Here is a 16,368-nt window from a genome sequence, read left to right on the forward strand (position 1 = left end):
GACAAAAATACGGAAAAACCACCAAAATGTTAAAACTTCTGCATTTTCGTAGTCGCAACGATACCGTGCAAAGTCACTGCCTGCCTCATCTTGTCCTGCCCACAGCCCAGCAGGCGCCTTGTCAGCTTAGTTAGGGGTCCTGGAGCCCTCAGGACAGAGAATGCCAACGCAGTAAAGAGCTCTCGTGATCCCGAGAACCACCCGATGTCAGAGCTTAGTGTTTGTGTGATGGATGTCGCTGTCCTCGCTGAGGAGATTTTGGCCACCGGGATGTGGTGGGCTCCAGTCTGCTGTCCCTTACGGATGTGGGGAACTCCCCATCCTTGGCTCCCACGTCTGCTCCAAGGTCCAATGGAACACGCCAACATCCAGATCCAGCTGCGACAGCTCCGTGATGTCCATGGGGATGCACCTGCCTGCTCCCAGCACTACTCCATCCTTTTTGTGGAGCTCTGGCACAGTGCCTGGAGGTCTGCAGAGACAGCAGATGAGCACCATCAGCAAACAATTACTCTAAAAAGCAACTTTAAATAAATTTATGGAATCTGGTCCCTTCCCACGGTCCTCATCCCAATGGACCAACATTTCATCAGCCTCCCACAGGATACTCACAGCGCATGACAGTGTCTCTGATCTGCCTGAAGCTTTTCTCCTTCAGCGCCATGTAGATGTAGTAGATGTTCCGCAGCTCCCTGGGATAATCCTTGCGATCCACGTCCTTCAGTACCGGGATGGTGCGTCCATTGGCCATGGGAGCCTCAGCCAAGGCCTGGTGCATCTGGTACCTGCACCAGGGGTCCTGCAGGAAGCCTGGGGTTATCAGCATCACCCAGCAGTGGCTGTTCTGCACGGCGTCACACAGCTCTGTCACCACCGCGCTTCCCGCCACCGCATCCCGCAGCTGGAGGAAGCAACGGAAGCTCTCAGGCTGGCCCTCCAGGTAGGACACCAGCTCCTCCACCAGCTCCACGTCCCCCTCGCTGTGGCAGATGCAGACATCATAGCTCTTGTCCCACCGGGGACTGTCTGAGGCGCTGATGTCCGGTGCTGACACAGGTGACAGGGACATGGAGCTGGTGGCCAAGCTCGTGCCAGAAGAGCTGGAGCTCTTGGCAGAGGATGAGGAGGAGGAAGAAGGCGAGGACGAAGCAGAGTGGCTGGACTTGAGGCTTTCCACTGAGCTGGGCTTGGGCTTGTGCAGGAGCCGCCTAAACCAACCTGCAGAGTGAGGCCACAGTCAGTTTTGGGGGGCTCAGCACCTCCTGGACTTCCCAAGCACAGCATCATTCAATCTGCAGAATGCCCCCAGATGGAAAAGGGGGGGGTGGGATCTCACCTTCACGCCCAAAACCATCCCGGTCCCTAAAACCTGAGCTGCCACCAACCCCTGAATGCTGTGGCATCATTGCCCATTGGCACCCTGGTGTTCTGTTGGGGAGGGGATGCTGTGAGGGAGGGGACAGAGCCAGAGGGTTTATTCTTAGACTCACTAGCCATAACGGGCAGCACGCTGCTCAGCCACCGATTGCCAGCAGGACACCTCTCCTGAGAGCAGAAAAGAGGGATAAAAAACTGAGAGCAAGAACCACTTCATGGCAGGCCTCAGCCCCAGGAGCTCAGTGTGGTCTGTTCCAGGGTCCTGCACCTCTGGGGTGCTCTCTTACAGCCCCAAAATCGTCCCCAGCAAGGTCTTCCCCATCTGCCCCCCCAAAATGTGCTGGGAAGGAACACTTACCTGTTACTGGCTCTCTCCACTGGAGATACACACCTGCAGCAAGGGAGGCCGAGAGAGAATGGGGAGGAGAAACCCTCATTCCCATCAGTGGGAAAAGGATCCTGTGGAGAGAAGTGGGAATCAGCTGGGATCACCAGGGATGGACTGGGTACTGGGAAACCATAGGCTGTGTGGGCAATGCCCAAACCTGTGCATCCTTGGTGCTGCCTGCTCTGGCATTCCTGTCTGTTCCCTACGCCTTGGCATCGTGCTCCAACATGGTTTAGGGAGCCCAGACACTCCCTCCAGACACCCAGGAGCAGCAACATGGGAAACAGCTGCTGTTTTCCACTGCTGCCATCACCCCTTCTGAAATGAATGCCCCAAGTCACACTGAAGCCTTTCCCCTACTCCAAACATGGCACAGGACTGCAGGAAACACCAGCAAAACCCTGGCACACCCACGGAAACCACAGGGCCCAAGTGTCACCACTTAGTGACAGCCAAAAGCTCAAGTGTGACTAGAACAATGACAAGTGGAGGGGAAAGTTGGAGGGATGCTTACCTGGAATGCAGGAGTCCGGCACCGGAGCAGGGAAGGGGATGCATCAGCCCCTAGGTTTGGCAAAGAAAGATCTTCTGGGATTACCTGGGTGGGAAAGAACAGGTAGAATGCAGTATGTTCACTCTGCAGTCTAATGGGATCTGCAGTGAATGGCGAGGCTGATTCATCCTTGCAGCTTCCACATCCAGGAGCGGCTCCCAGTGAAGCTGCCCTGCGGTGGAAATGAGGGCAGGGGCACCCACCTGCCTCCCCAGGGACAGAGTGGAGGAGCTCCCTGAACACCCAGGTGCCCCCAGCTGCCAGCAGCTCCAGCCTCTGCTGGGAATGTGAAAGCACAGGCCGGGTTAAAGGGCAGTGACTGCAGGGAGGGGAAGCCAAGCCCTCCCAAGGGCCTCCTCCCACATCCGCCACATGCCGTCACTGCCTGGGTGTCAGAGTGCCCAGCCCTCACCAGCACTCAGACCTATTTTCCCTCCCTGGCTTCCTGGCTAAATACAGCCAGCTCCATGTTTGCCACTCACGCTTATTTTACGAGTTACTTTTACCAATCAAGTCATTTTTTCACCTCAAAATGCCCCTTGTATCTCTCTTTTCCCAGCTCTCGTTCCCCTGGTGCTGCTGGTGGTGGCCAATAACTGACACTGCCTTCATCTCTTCATCATCCTTGACCCCCACAAAGCCTGGCCGTTCCTCCTCAACACCCTGTGAGAGATGAGCTCCAGGTGAGTCCTGGTTCCATCCCCCAGGGGTCTGCAAGGCTCCAGGGCCTGCATGCCCATCCAGTTCCCTGACAGGCTGTTCTTAGAACTGGAGACTTCCCCATCACTCCCCTGTCTAGGGGACAATGCTGGGACCTCTGATGGGGACACTAAACCCTCCACTTGCTGCTGCAGTGTCACCGTGGCCAAGCTGGTGGCCCAGCACAGTGTGGAGGTGATCCAGGAGTTGTCCCACACCCCGTGTGACACCACAAGGTGAGGGCCTGGGGATGTGTCCCTCCCTCTCCCACCTGAGTCCTCACCCTGGCTAACAGCAAAGCTCCCTGACCTTGGATCCCCAGAGAAGCTGGCTCTGGCACTCACGTGGGAGCATCTCCAGAGTGAGCCCAGGGCAGACCAGAGTACAAAGCTAGGTCAGCATCTCCCTCACTGTTAACCCTGAAGTGGAGTGGTGGCCATCACACTTCCGCTGTACACAGTGCCACAGCTCCAACTAGGGTCCCCAGCCTGCACCAAGGTGGGTCCTCACCTCTACCCCAGCAGGGAGACTCATAGAATCCCAGAATAGTGTGGGTTGGAAGAGACCATAAAGATCAGCTTGTTCAAAGTCCCTGCCATGGGCAGGGACACCTTCCAGTAGTCCGGGTTGCTCCAGGCAGTGGCCTTTGAAGGCCTGGCCTTGGCAGGTGGCTGTGCTCACCTAACTCAACGTGGTCATGGAGAGGGTGGTCCATGCCCAGTGCCCATCACCACAATTTCAAGACTGCTGCACCTGCCCCCAGAACACAACCCCAGTGTCCCGCATCTGCTTGCAAGCTGACTGGGACAACAACCCCCACACCTCCATGCCTGAAGGGAAGTATTTTCCTCAGGGAAAAGTCCCATGCTCTCTGAGCCCCCCAACCCCATTTAACCTCAGCACCCCACGCCAGAGCTACGCAAGACACCCTTTCATCAATGTCACCATGACCCAGCTGTGCCCCAGGGCTGAATCCACCTCCTTGTTCAGCACACTGCTGTTTGCTTCCTCACCCCCAGGGACCTTCGAGTCTCCTGGGAAGGAGGGCTGAAGGTCAGGAGATCTCCCAACACCCACCAGCACCTGTCAGGCTTTTGGGAACCCCATGCCCACACCACCACTGTGTCACACAGGCCTTTGAAGAGCTCCTGTTGGACACTAAATGTTCCCGCTGTGCCACCACCTGGCTGTGGCTTCCACAGGTATTTCCATGCCTACTCACCCACCTTCAGCAAAACAGACCAGGGCACAGCGGCACAACACACAAACCGTGTGAAATGGGAGGTCAGGAGATCTCCCAACACCCACCAGCACCTGTCAGGCTTTTGGGAACCCTATGCCCACACCACCACTGTGTCACACAGGCCTTTGAAGAGCTCCTGTTGGACACTAAATGTTCCCGCTGTGCCACCACCTGGCTGTGGCTTCCACAGGTATTTCCATGCCTACTCACCCACCTTCAGCAAAACAGACCAGGGCACAGCGGCACAACACACAAACCATGTGAAATGGGAGGGGCTCCCTGATGGCTTTTCCCCATTGCCATAAACACCTCCCCATCCCCAAGGATTTCACCAGCCAGTCCATCTATAAGCCCTGGGAGGCTCCTTGAGGGTGCAGGAGCAGGCAGGATCCTCCTGCAGGGCCCTCAGCCCCCCCTCAAATACAGCGCTGAGAGCGAGGAACCTGGGAAGCTTGTGCCCAAAAATACAATTCCACCTCCTGCCACCACCTCGGCTGCCTTTCTCTCCACCAAGCAAGGGACACCAGTTGGCCCCTTGGTGGCCAAATCCCAAAGGAAAAAGCCCAGGGCTGAGTGGTGCTGAGCCACACAGAGACCCACATACTACCACCAGTCATGGGCCTAGCACCACGCATCCCACTGGGATCTATTTTGCATTAGTCCCTGCCCTGGCACTGCTGCCACCACCCCAAAAATCAACTTCCCACCCGAGGACAGGATCCAGAGGAGGGGGAGTCACCTGTCTGTGTGAGTCACCCCACCTTGAAACCCCAGAGCCACCTGAGAGGGAACCTGAGCGAGAGTGAACTCACAAACCCTAGACCCCAAGAGGGAGCACCCTCTGGATGGATCTCCACCCTAGCACAGCAATAACATTAATCATTATTAAAGGAGTAACTAAGCAGGCACAGCTGTATTCACAACGTGCTTTGAAGCACCAGCAGCAGCACCACACTGAAATCCCTGCAGGAGGAGTTTTAGGCTGGTCATCACCAGGAACCTGTGGTTTACAGGATTGCCTGGGGAATTAAGGAACAGTGAAGGCCAAGCGCTGCAAGGCAGGCTCAAACAAAGGTGATTCTGGTGAGAAAATAAGGCTAATTCTGCCCCTAAAATCACCATGAACGTTTCATTTACGGTGCCAGTACAAAACAGTGTGCAGCTACCCAGAAATCAGAGTATAGTTTTTTCTCCTGGAAAGCTCTAAGTAAACCCAAATTCTGCCACACACATGCTTGAAGGCATCACAGCGGCCCTCCAGACCCAGGCACCGCATGTACCTCATAGGGCTGGAGAAGCGGTCACACACACACGAACCCAGGCAACAGCAGCTGGCGGAGGAGAGGCCCCTGAGGGGGAGAGGGGGCACGAAGACACCGCCAGGCCCGGCGCGGCCCCACAGCGGACAGAGACCCGCGCTGTGCGCCAGGCCCGGCGCGGCCCCACGGCGGACAGAGACCCGCGCTGTGCGCCAGGCCCGGCGCGGCCCCACGGCGGACAGAGACCCACGCTGTGCGCCAGGCCCGGCGCGGCCCCACGGCGGACAGAGACCCGCGCTGTGCGCCAGGCCCGGCGCGGCCCCACAGCGGACAGAGACCCGCGCTGTGCGCCAGGCCCGGCGCGGCCCCACGGCGGACAGAGACCCGCGGGGCACACGGCCCACCACTGCCCCACGCGCGCGCCTGCGCCTTTTATAGCTTCGCAAAGAGCCGCGAGAGCAGCGCCGCGTTCCCACGCCCGGCCCCGCCTCTTCCGCTGGGAGCCAATGGCGGCGCGGGGCGGGGCGGGGCCGGGCGCGAGGCGGCTGCGCGCGGCGCGGCGGCGTCTCCTCAATGGGGCCGCGCGCGCGGCGCCAGGTGCGTGCGGGGCGCGCGGGGGCGGGGGGCGGGCAGGGCGCGGTTGCCACGGAGACGGCGGGGGGGGAAGCTGTTGCCATAGCGACGGGGGCCGCCATAATGGGGGGGTCCCGTGGCCGCCGGCCTGAGGGGACGGAGCGGCCTGAGGGGAACGAAGGAGACCGGGGGGCCGGGAAACCTCTGGCGGCGGCGGGCGGCCCGGCTGTGACTCGCCCCGCCGCGCCGCAGCCCTCTATAAAAGCTCTTTTTTATTGATGGTTCGCCCTGGGAAAGGAGCCTCGGTGTCCTCCCCGCCTGCTGAATCCCCGTGTTGTTGCTTTTCCCGCAGGTTTAGCGAGGAGGGCGCAACGGAGAGGACAGGTAAGGGCTTGAGAACCCCTAAGGCATGACCCCCCCTCCCTGCTTCCCTTTCCAGAGTCAGTCTTGGAAAGCCAGCTTGTTTCTGTGGGAGTCCGTGGGAGACAGAGCTCAGCCAGGCTTTGCTGTGTCACTCTCTCTCCTTGCTCGTGGAGCCATTGGGAAGCACGTGGAGAATCACAGCGTTGAATAAAAACCTCTGGTGTGTTTTGACTCACATCCAAGGAGGCCGAATCCTGTGTTTTTGTGGCTTGGACAGAAGCAGGGCTTGTCCTCGGTCCCTTTGTCCCTGGAGCCTGGGTGTTTTTAGGGTGGTTTTGATCCAGCTCCTGTGTAGCTCCCACATGCTGGGATAGACTTGGGAATTGGCCAGGGACAGCTCAACTTTTAGCTGAGACATAGTGGCTTTTGAACTATCTCATCCCAACACCTTAAAGTTGCTGAACTGAAAAAGAAGCTGGGAATTACATCCTTGCTGGTGGCAGTTCTCAGCACTCAAAGAAGCTAAAAATAATGGATGAGCATTATTTTTAGCTTCTTTGAGTTGTACTTGTACTTGTACTTTGAGTTTGTACTTGTTTCTTGGGGGAATTTGTGGGGGCTCTTCTGAAGGAGCATATCTTCCAGCATGGATCATTAGGCTTCAATTTTCAACATCCGGGTATAGCTTTAGTTGTGTTGGGTGCTGAGCGTGGAGATGGTGTCAGCAGCAGCTTCTCCGTGACTTGGGGGAGAAAATGTTCCATTAATTCCCCTTTTTTTGTTCTGCAGGTTGGGCTCTGGTGTTGACTGTGTGGCGTGGTCGTGTTTTGCAGGGCTGCAGAGAGGTTTTTGTAAATACACACCCTGTGTGAACCTCGGCCTTCGTTTGACACATGTGGTGTTCAGGTGTTTGCTTTTACCTGGGATACACCTTCATATTTGCAGCATTTCTGCAGCTGGAGATCTCTGTCACACAGGGAGTTTCTGTGGTTGGGTTCATCCAGTTTTGGTGACTTGGGCACAGTTTAAAGCTGAAATCTGGAGGGCTTTAGGATAAATATAGGGATTTCTGTGGTAGGGAGAGAGGAAGAGAATGCAGCAATCCCACACAGGCAGTCTCTTAGTATCCCTGATAAAAGTGGTGGGAACAAGGCTGGGACAGGGGAATGGAGCAACTGAGCCAGGAATGCATGGCGTATTGTGTTTACAGTCTTCAACTCCCTGTAGTCTAAATAGCTGGAAAGTTCCCAGTGTCTGGAGAAGGCTGGAGAGACATTTCTTATCTTGTAAGTGCCTGGGCTCCCTCTCCTCCATGGCACCTGTCTTCCCAGGGGGAGCCTGCAGTACCTGGTGTGGTTTTTTTCCCGTGGCAGTGTCATGCTCTGAGGTAATTCCACTTAATTTTGGCTACCTCAGCTGTGCCAGCATGATCCAGCAGAGCTTCTCGCCGGGACTGAAAACCAGAGGTTTCTATTTCTTGGCTGAATCCCCATGAATTCTTTTTAAGACGGGTAATAACTTCTTTGGAACTAGGCTGTATTTATAATTACGTTTTTGTTCCTTTATGGCTCTCTGCACTAAATAATAGACCTGAAGGTTGAAGGTCATTATATGAGAAAACCTTACAAGGTGATTATAATTCCAAAAGGTGTTTTATCCTAAGTTTAAAATTACTTTTGAAATGTCATTTAGAGGCACTTAAAATTGATTTGATGGCTCCGTTCCTGCTGTTAATAGCATGGGAATGTGCAGGGTGAGCAAGATGGGAGCAGTGCTGAGGCAGGTGGAAGCAAACAGGGGAGCTCCTGGGTGGGAGTTTACAAACAGCCTCCATATTCGAGGCTCAGCTGGTGATTCACAACACAAAGATAATATAAACTTAAATTATATCCAGTTTAGAAAGTGAGGAAGAATTTACCTTCAGCTGTAGCTCTGCTGCTGCAGAGGGGCCAAGGGCAGACCCAGCACCAGCAGGAGCTCAAACTTCCCTCTGAAACACTCCAGTTACTTATTGTTAATACCTGGCTCATCTAAAGCATCTTTGCACCACTAGATAAAATCTGGCTGGCTTTGTGGAAGCAGCCTGTCCTTCCAGAAAAATCAGCTAATCCAAAAGGAGAGATAGGAGCCTCCTGGGAAGGAAAGAGAGGGGCTTTTTCCCCCTTTATCCTGACTGTGCTTGGCTGCATTCACTCAGCAGGGATTTGATGGTGAATCTGACAGATCCTGTGTCCAGCAGATCCTGCTGTCTTCCTAGAGTCCCTACTTTGGTCTTTGGAGATTTAACCCTCCCCAAAATAGTTCACCGTGAGGCCTGACAGGTTGCAGGTGTTCAGGGCTGATGGAGCTGCAGGGGTTCATTGTCAGAACAGCACTGAAGTGCTCCTGGGCTCAGTGTGGGTTGGAAAAATACAGGGTACAGTGTTCACGAGACTATGTGATGGAGGAGCCCTGCCTGGCATGCACAGAGAGAGGAAAACCAGGAGATTCCTCACTTGCTAAAGGCCTTTGACGCTTTTATCCAAAATCTGGGCCCTACAGTAAGGCCCAGTAAGATAAAAAGGTGATTATTTGAAGTGACGAGCAGCATGCGTTCAGTAATGTTTCAGGAGGTAGGAGGTGAAAACCAGCTCTCGGAGGTGTTCTGCTGTTGTTACAATGATTTATTATTGAGCAATAATTAATGTGGTGGAAAGTGTCCCTGCCCACGGCAAGGGGGTGGAACGACACGAGCTTTAAGGTTCTGTCCAACCCAAACCATTCCGTAATGCCATTGTATACGAAGTTTTCTGAAGGGGTCAGAAGGTAAAGGCTGCACACACGGTGTATCTGAGCGTCTGACAGTGTCACATTGCCCTGCTCTCGTCATCCAGCACTGAAAGGTGGTGGTTTCCTGGAATACTGGCCGATTTCTCACATGATCCATGCCAACTCTTGCAGCACAGCTGAGGTGTCCTCCCTGGAGAGACCTGCCCATTGTCTCCTGCTCTGCTGCCGGGGAGCAATCGACAAACCTCACATTTCCCTGAGATGGAAAAACCTGCAAAAACTCTGTGATTTTGGGTCAGCAGCTCTCCCTCAGCATTTCCTCTGACTGATAGCCCTTGTCTAACAGAGTTTTTGCTGGACTCTTCATCGCAATTGGCATGGAAAAAGCAGAGGAGTGTGAACACTTGTGTTCATTTTCATTCCCTTTTCATAGACTTATTTGGGAGAAGCAGAGTGGGAGAGGACTGAGTGCTGGCAGAGCTTTTGTGTTTTATGTCACGGGCTGTTGAAAGAGTTCTCAAACTGCACTTCCTTTCCGTGGGCTCTAAGGTCATTTTGCAGTGCTCGCAGATGCATGGCGGGCTAGGAAACCCTTCTCTCATCACCAGGGAATGAAATGCTTTCCGTGGCTTTTTGGAGCCAACAAAAATCCCTTTGTCTTCTCTTCCCTCCCACTGTTTCCCAAGCAGCAAGTTTGGTACAGGCCTTGTCAGGAAGGGGGAGAGCTGCTCCAAGATCCAGGCTCTCTGGGAAAATGAGCGGCTGAGGTGAAACGAAGGGTCCGGCAAAGTGTGTTTTGCTGAGGCAATCACACCTGGGCAAAACAGCCGAGGATTTTATGGTAAAAGAGGTTAAAGCAGTGGATGAGACTGTGGGGCAAAGTTCAGAGACAAAAACATGCAGTTCTCAGCCCAGAGGTGATCTTGGAATGATAACAAAGCTGGGATTTATCCACCTGTGCAAAGCTGGCTCTGTAAAACCTTGTTGTCCAGGTGGTGTTGTCCATGTGCAGTGACTTCGCTTGTGGTCATTTGTCTACTATAGAAACTGGATGGCTTCTACGGTGAGCCTGGGCAAGGAAACATTATTGGAAGATGGAATGCCACCTGCAAAAAAGCCCAGGTAAATTTAATTGTACTCCAGTGAATTTGTTCTAACAAGAGCCCTTTCCTTTGCCTCGCATTGTTCTTGAAGGATTGTGACCCCTGGCGACCGCAGCTGTTTCGCTTCCTGATCCAAGAACCATGTGCTGGCTTCTGGCCGTGCCCTGGCCTTTCCTGCTGTTTGTGCAGCACCTAGAATGTAGTTTTGGGGGGGGTTTAACCCTCAGCCAGGGGATGGGGTTGTATCAAAGTTGCATTTTACTGTCCTGTCTCCATGGTCCTGTCCACTCGCAGTGTCAGGTCGGACACAGTGGTTGTGCCTCTTCGCTTCAGTTGGATACTCAAATTAGTATGATTGAGCTGCATGCAAAGACTAAATAATTCATTCTGAGGCTCCCTGTGCTTAGAAATAGCTGTTCTTACAGTTCTGTAAGTGCAGACCTGACTGGTGGATAATTTTATCTGTCAGAGACTGAGGCTGCTGCTGGCTCAAAAGTTCTTGTGAACAAGTAGCTAATTCGTCTGGGGGGTTGTCTCCCACTAATTTGATTTATTTGCAAGTTCTGAAGGGCTGCAGGATAGTTCTGTGTGGTCTGGAGGTTGATCAGTGACCCTGGAATGTGCAGGAAAGACACTGGGAGATGATTTTTTTCCTTGCTCAGGATATCAGGGTAGAAGCAAGTGCATTTGTCAGCAGGGATAGAATGCCTCTTTCAGGTATGCAGGACATTAAGGCTTGAGTATTTGTTATTATTTTGGATTTCAGTCCCTGTATTTCCAATAGTGGTTTTATACTAGCTCATTAGCATGAACACTAATTTATTCCTCACCCAAGACTTGCAGTCTTCACATTAAACCATGTTTAACAGTGAAGCCCTCCTCGAGGAAAGGGTTAACAAGTCTGTTTTCGTAAGCAGGAGCTGAGGGAAGGCACAGCTCCATCTGTGTGGTGTTGGTTTCCTCTCCCCTTCTCACTAAATATCACGTGTTTGCTGATAAAGCCCATTTCTTCCATACACGCTGCTTCCCCGGGCTGCTGCTCCAATCCTGGGAAGCTGCAGCAGGTCCCTGCTGCAGAAAGCAGCTGGACACCAGGCAAGGCAAGAAGCAGCACATCTGCTTAATAAATGATAAAGGTCATGTTTAAAAGCACTGTGCAGGTGTAAAGCCAGGAAAATAGGAAGGAGGAATAAGGAGAATACGGCCCTGCAGCCCTTTCATGTGACTCTGTATCATCTGGGATATCCCGAAAGATTGGCCTGGAGCATCCTGCTGAAATTGCAGGCATCACGGGGAGGGGATTGCTGGTAGAGCTGAGGGGGCTCCTCAGTTCCAAACTGGGGCTGGACACCTCCAGGGCAGATCTAGGAGGAAGCCTTCCCGTGCTTTTCTGTGTGCTAGGATAAATGGAGCTGCTGTCTCCAGGCCCCTGTTCTGTACCTTGTTTAAACCAGGTCACATTTCCAACCTGCATGGGGTCCTACACACGTTTTGTCTTGGGACACAGAGTGTGTGTGTGTCTGATTCTCTAGTGCTCACCGCACCTTTCCCATGCCCTTCAGCCTTCCAGGTAACTTTTATTAATCGACTTCCCTTATTGCAGATTTTTAGTGGATTAACTTTGCTGCAGAAGCGCTCCAGGGCATCACTGACTTCCCCGGTAACCGTCCTGGTAACAGATTTGATTCCCAAAAATGTAATTATGGACCTTGTATTGGGAGCATTTGTGCTGCTGATCCGTGCAGCTGCCTGCTGTCTTTTAAGGATACCAAGCTGCTCCTCTCATGCTCTATTTATCAGAGAGCCCCAATGGATATTTGATTCAAAATTTAGGCACAGGGTACATCCATCTCCCTCAGTTTGCGTGTGCCACCACCCCAGACACCCTTCCACTCATGGTGGTACCAGCTGTGCTCCTTTCTCCTTTTGCAGGAAGCTGCTGCCAAGCCTCAAAACCAAGAAGCCTCAGGAACTTGTGTTGGTGATTGGGACAGGAATTAGTGCTGCAGTTGCTCCCCAGGTCCCAGCGCTGAAGTCCTGGAAGGGGCTGATTCAGGCCCTTCTGGATGCTGCTATTGACTTTGATCTCCTGGAAGATGAAGAGAGCAAACGGTTTCAGAAATGTCTTCATGAAGACAAGAACCTGGTTCATGTTGCCCACGACCTTATTCAGAAGCTGTCTCCGGTCAGTGTGCTTGTACCTGCCCTGAGTGTAGGATTTGGCTTTTGGAAATAGCCAGATTTGGTTCTCCAGCAATGGTGCCCCCATCCCAACAATTCCTCTGTGTACAAGGAACCCCAATGCAGTTACCGTGCCTGAGAGATAACCCTGCTGCGGATCTGGGGTTTGGGTATTTCACTGGACCAAGATGATTAGAGGGATGGAGCACCTTCCTGTCAGGAAAGGCTGGGAGAACTGGGATTGTTAAACCTGGAGAAGAAGGCTTCAGGGGTGACCTAATTGTGGCCTTCCAGTACGTGAAGGGAGCTGACAAGAAAGATGGAGCGAGACTGTGGACAAGGGTCTGGAGTCACAGGACAAGGGGGAATGGCTTCCCACTGCCAGAGGGTAGGGTTAAATGGGATATTGGGAAGAAATTCTTCCTTGTGAGGGTGATGAGATTGCCCAGAGAAGCTGCCCCATCCCTGGGAATGTTCCTGGCCAGGCTGGAGGGGTTTGGAGCAACCTGGGATAGTGAAAGGTGTCCCTGCCCATGACACAGAGTGGGCTTTAAGGTCCTTCCCAACCCAAATCAGTCAGGGATTCTGTGATCCTATGACTGCTGTAGGAGAGCACCCACACTAGTGCAGCCAGGGCTCTGTGTTTGCCCTGCAAGGACCCAGAACTCTGCAGGGTGTTGGGGAATGTGGGTAGTTTTTCATGGAGTCATTTGGCATGAGGTGTTAAGGAGCTGGGCTCTGATCTCAATCTGTCTCCTCAGCGCACAAGCAACGTTCGCTCAACCTTTTTCAAAGACTGTTTATACGAGGTGTTTGATGACCTGGAATCCAAAATGGAAGATTCTGGGAAGCAGCTGCTTCAGTCTGTGCTTCACTTGATGGAAAACGGTGCCCTTGTGTTAACCACAAACTTTGATAACCTGCTGGAGCTGTATGCAGCACACCAGGGGAAGCACCTTGAGTCTCTTGACCTGACTGATGAAAAGAAGGTAAAGGATGAGTATTTCTTTTGTCAGGGACTGTGGGGTGCAGGTTGTGGTCTCGTGCTGCCTGAGGACATTGTACTAATTGTAGTGGTTTAACTGGTGGCAGACAAGCTCCAGGCAGAGGCTCTGACTGTCCAGGGCAGCAAGCAGAGGAATGAGAAAACGCTTTCCTTTCTGGAACACTGGTTTGCTGGCTGTCATCCAGTGCTCAGGAGGAGTCCTTAAGCTTGCTATTCCTTTGATCTCTGTCCTTGAAACTTGTGGGTTGGCCTTGCTTCCACATAAGGCTCGGGTTGATGTTTCTAACCAATATGGGAAACTGCACACAAGATGCAAAGCTGAACTTTTTATAAGGTGCTGCAAAGTGCTTTTTTGTGGTGGGAGTTCAGGGCTGCAGCCTTTGAGGCTCCCCTCTTGTCCTCTTCTTTCAGTAGTTGGAATGGCTCTTCCTGGTGCACTCTCAGAGCTGCTCTCTTCATGCAAACATCCCTCCTTCTGCCCCAGTCGGGCTGTGCAACCCTGAGTTCTTTGCACCTGCCCACCTCATCTCTCCACTGTGGGTTTTACTGGTGGGGAGCATCTCATCTTTCTGTTAAACATGTTAAACACCCCAAATGTGTGTGTCCTGTGCAGTCCTTGCTCTCTTTTCATTCTCATTTCTGTGCTTCACGTTTCCTGTGTGACCTCTTAATCTACATGGCTGGAAGTACTTAAAGTGTTACAAATAAGCATTCTAATTATTGCAAGCTTAAACGAGCTGAGGTCTGCAGGAGTAAACCGAGAGCCTTGGAAGCAGCTGTCTGAAATGGAGGTCAGCTCAGCTGGTGATTCCCTCAGAGCCAGTAGGGGCCGCAGAATAAAACGTGGTAGGCTTGAGAAACATGCTGACATAGGATTTGTAGTTTTTTCCCCTTTTCCTGGTCGATCTGGCATTCACATTCAGCAGTCAGCTGAAGGGTTGACCCAAACAAGCACCACAGGCTGTGGCTGCAGGCCATGATGCAGAGGCTGATGGAGGGAAGGTGAGGAGAAATCAGCCTCTTCGGAACGCTTCCCCAAAATGTTACATTAAGCAGTGCTGTGGCAGCCAACGCGACGCGCTCACCGACGTTGCTGCCGGTTTGCGTTGTGCAGGTGCTGGAGTGGGCGCAAGAGAAGAGGAAGCTCAGCGTCCTGCACATCCACGGCGTCTACACCAACCCCAGCGGCATCGTCCTGCACCCGGCCGGCTACCAGAACGTGCTGCGCAACACCGAGGTCATGGTGAGCCACGCTGCAGCTCCCGCTTGGCTCAACGGGGCATAGGCTCAGCCGAGCTTAGACTGAGCTTCACAGAGGGTGGGGGAGAGTTAATTCGATACAGAGGATAGGAGGGGTGAATTCCCTAGCCTGCCAAGGTGCTGGAACGCTTCCCACACTTGCTGAAGGATGGCGTTGCTGCAGAGCCTCCCCAGGGATAGGGCAGGTGCTGTCTCTTGTGAGGATGAAGCTCACCTTGACCAAGAACATCTTTCCCTTTCTTAAAGCGAGAGATTCAGAAGCTGTATGAAAATAAGTCCTTCCTCTTCTTGGGCTGTGGTTGGACAGTTGATGACACAACGTTTCAGGCCCTGTTTTTAGAGGCTGTCAAGCACAAGTCAGACCTGGAGCACTTCATGCTGGTGCGGAGAGGGGATGTGGATGAGTTCAAGAAGCTCCGTGAGAACATGCTGGACAAAGGGATCAAAGTGATTTCCTACGGGGACGAATACGCTGACTTGCCCGAGTACTTCGAGCGGCTGACAAGCGAGATTGCCATGCGAGGCCGCACAGGTACAGGGCCAGGGGCTGGGGGACCCTTGGCTGTCATCATGCAGAGTAGACAGGGTTAGTAGCCCCTGTTCTCCATGCTATAGAGATTCCTGAAGCCTTTTTTTATAAAAAAGCAAATATGTCTCTAAGTGTAGCTGGATTTGCAGGTTACTTTCTGAAATCACTATGTTTTAACAGTTTAAACAGCTGTGCTGCCTCCCATGCCTGCAAACTTTGTTTTTCATGCGCAGCTGTTCCCTTTTCAGTGAAGGGGTATTTAGTCTGACCCTCATGCTGCTCAGCCTGAGCCAATGCTTTTATACAAGAGGTATCACTAATAAATCATAAAAGTGGGGGAAGGTGGGTTCCCAGCCAGGAAAGCCGGTGCGAAACCACCACGTGGGCAGCTGGCTCTCCACCTGACACTGTCTCTGCTCTGCCCCAGGTGTGCCCAAGGAGGGGCAGCAGCTGAATGGCTCTGCAGCTGCACACGCTGAGGTTAAAGGTAAGGAAGGCTCTCTGGAGCCAAGAGGCTTCACCTTGTGTTGCTCCCTGGAGTCACGGGCAGATTTTCAGCCTTTGCTTCCCCGCAGGATGCAGCTCCTGAGCCCCAGCCCTGCCCAGGCCCTGAGCTGTGGCAGGGGCTCCTGGGACAGGCCCAAGCCAGGCAGCAGCCCTCAGGGAGACCGGAGCCCACCGCTGTCCCACTGCTGTCCAGCACCGAGCCAGGACCCTTCCGGCAGGGAAGAGGCCAGGACAGAGCCTCCACGGATGAACACCTGGTCTAACATTGTGGTTTTATTGGGGCTGCATGTGCCTGTGGAGCGCGGTGTCCCTGAGGGAGCTGCAGCCTCCTCTAACTTCATACCTAGTGCTTTTATATTCTGTATTTCAATTAAAAAATGAAACTTGAGCTTTTTTTTTTTTTTTTTTTTTTTTTTACTGAAAGCTCTAGTTTTCTAGTCCTGTCTTTTTACTGTACAGTATTTTGTATGTTGAAGTTGTATTAAAGGCCTGCTCACTGAACTTTGGCTGCTCTGTCATTTAAAGGCCCTTTCACATCTCACACTGGTGGGAGTTCAC

At 53.0% G+C, this 16,368-nt stretch overlaps 2 protein-coding genes across 6 annotated transcripts; one reads left to right on the forward strand and one right to left on the reverse strand.

Annotated features, from left to right (window-relative positions):
• Positions 1-27: 27 nt before the first annotated feature.
• TIRAP (TIR domain containing adaptor protein) lies at positions 28-5,732 on the reverse strand. Of its 3 annotated transcripts, none has more exons than XM_040085114.2 (6): positions 5,541-5,732; positions 2,280-2,363; positions 1,769-1,836; positions 1,491-1,545; positions 613-1,218; positions 28-472 (listed from the first exon to the last, which is right to left on the reverse strand). In XM_040085114.2, exons 4-6 carry the CDS (start codon positions 1,495-1,497, stop codon positions 429-431), a joined length of 657 nt encoding a protein of 218 aa, XP_039941048.1. In that variant the 5' UTR covers positions 1,498-1,545; positions 1,769-1,836; positions 2,280-2,363; positions 5,541-5,732; the 3' UTR covers positions 28-428. The 3 variants fall into 3 exon arrangements, with proteins under 3 accessions (XP_039941048.1, XP_039941046.1, XP_039941047.1); XM_040085112.2 differs by having other exon boundaries at positions 1,736-1,836; XM_040085113.2 differs by lacking the exon at positions 5,541-5,732 and adding an exon at positions 2,522-4,363 and having other exon boundaries at positions 1,736-1,836.
• A 319-nt stretch (positions 5,733-6,051) lies between these two features.
• Positions 6,052-16,311, forward strand: FAM118B (family with sequence similarity 118 member B). Of its 3 annotated transcripts, none has more exons than XM_040085074.2 (9): positions 6,052-6,116; positions 6,445-6,476; positions 10,269-10,346; positions 12,260-12,512; positions 13,270-13,497; positions 14,629-14,757; positions 15,021-15,306; positions 15,731-15,790; positions 15,879-16,311. In XM_040085074.2, the coding sequence occupies exons 3-9, from the start codon at positions 10,276-10,278 to the stop codon at positions 15,890-15,892; spliced, it is 1,041 nt and encodes a 346-aa protein (XP_039941008.1). In that variant the 5' UTR covers positions 6,052-6,116; positions 6,445-6,476; positions 10,269-10,275; the 3' UTR covers positions 15,893-16,311. The 3 variants fall into 3 exon arrangements, with proteins under 3 accessions (XP_039941008.1, XP_039941010.1, XP_039941009.1); XM_040085076.2 differs by having other exon boundaries at positions 15,102-15,306; XM_040085075.2 differs by lacking the exon at positions 6,052-6,116 and having other exon boundaries at positions 6,197-6,476.
• The last annotated feature ends 57 nt before the right edge of the window (positions 16,312-16,368 follow it).

This window comes from Hirundo rustica, chromosome 23, assembly GCF_015227805.2.
Source record: "Hirundo rustica isolate bHirRus1 chromosome 23, bHirRus1.pri.v3, whole genome shotgun sequence".
Taxonomy (NCBI): domain Eukaryota; kingdom Metazoa; phylum Chordata; class Aves; order Passeriformes; family Hirundinidae; genus Hirundo; species Hirundo rustica.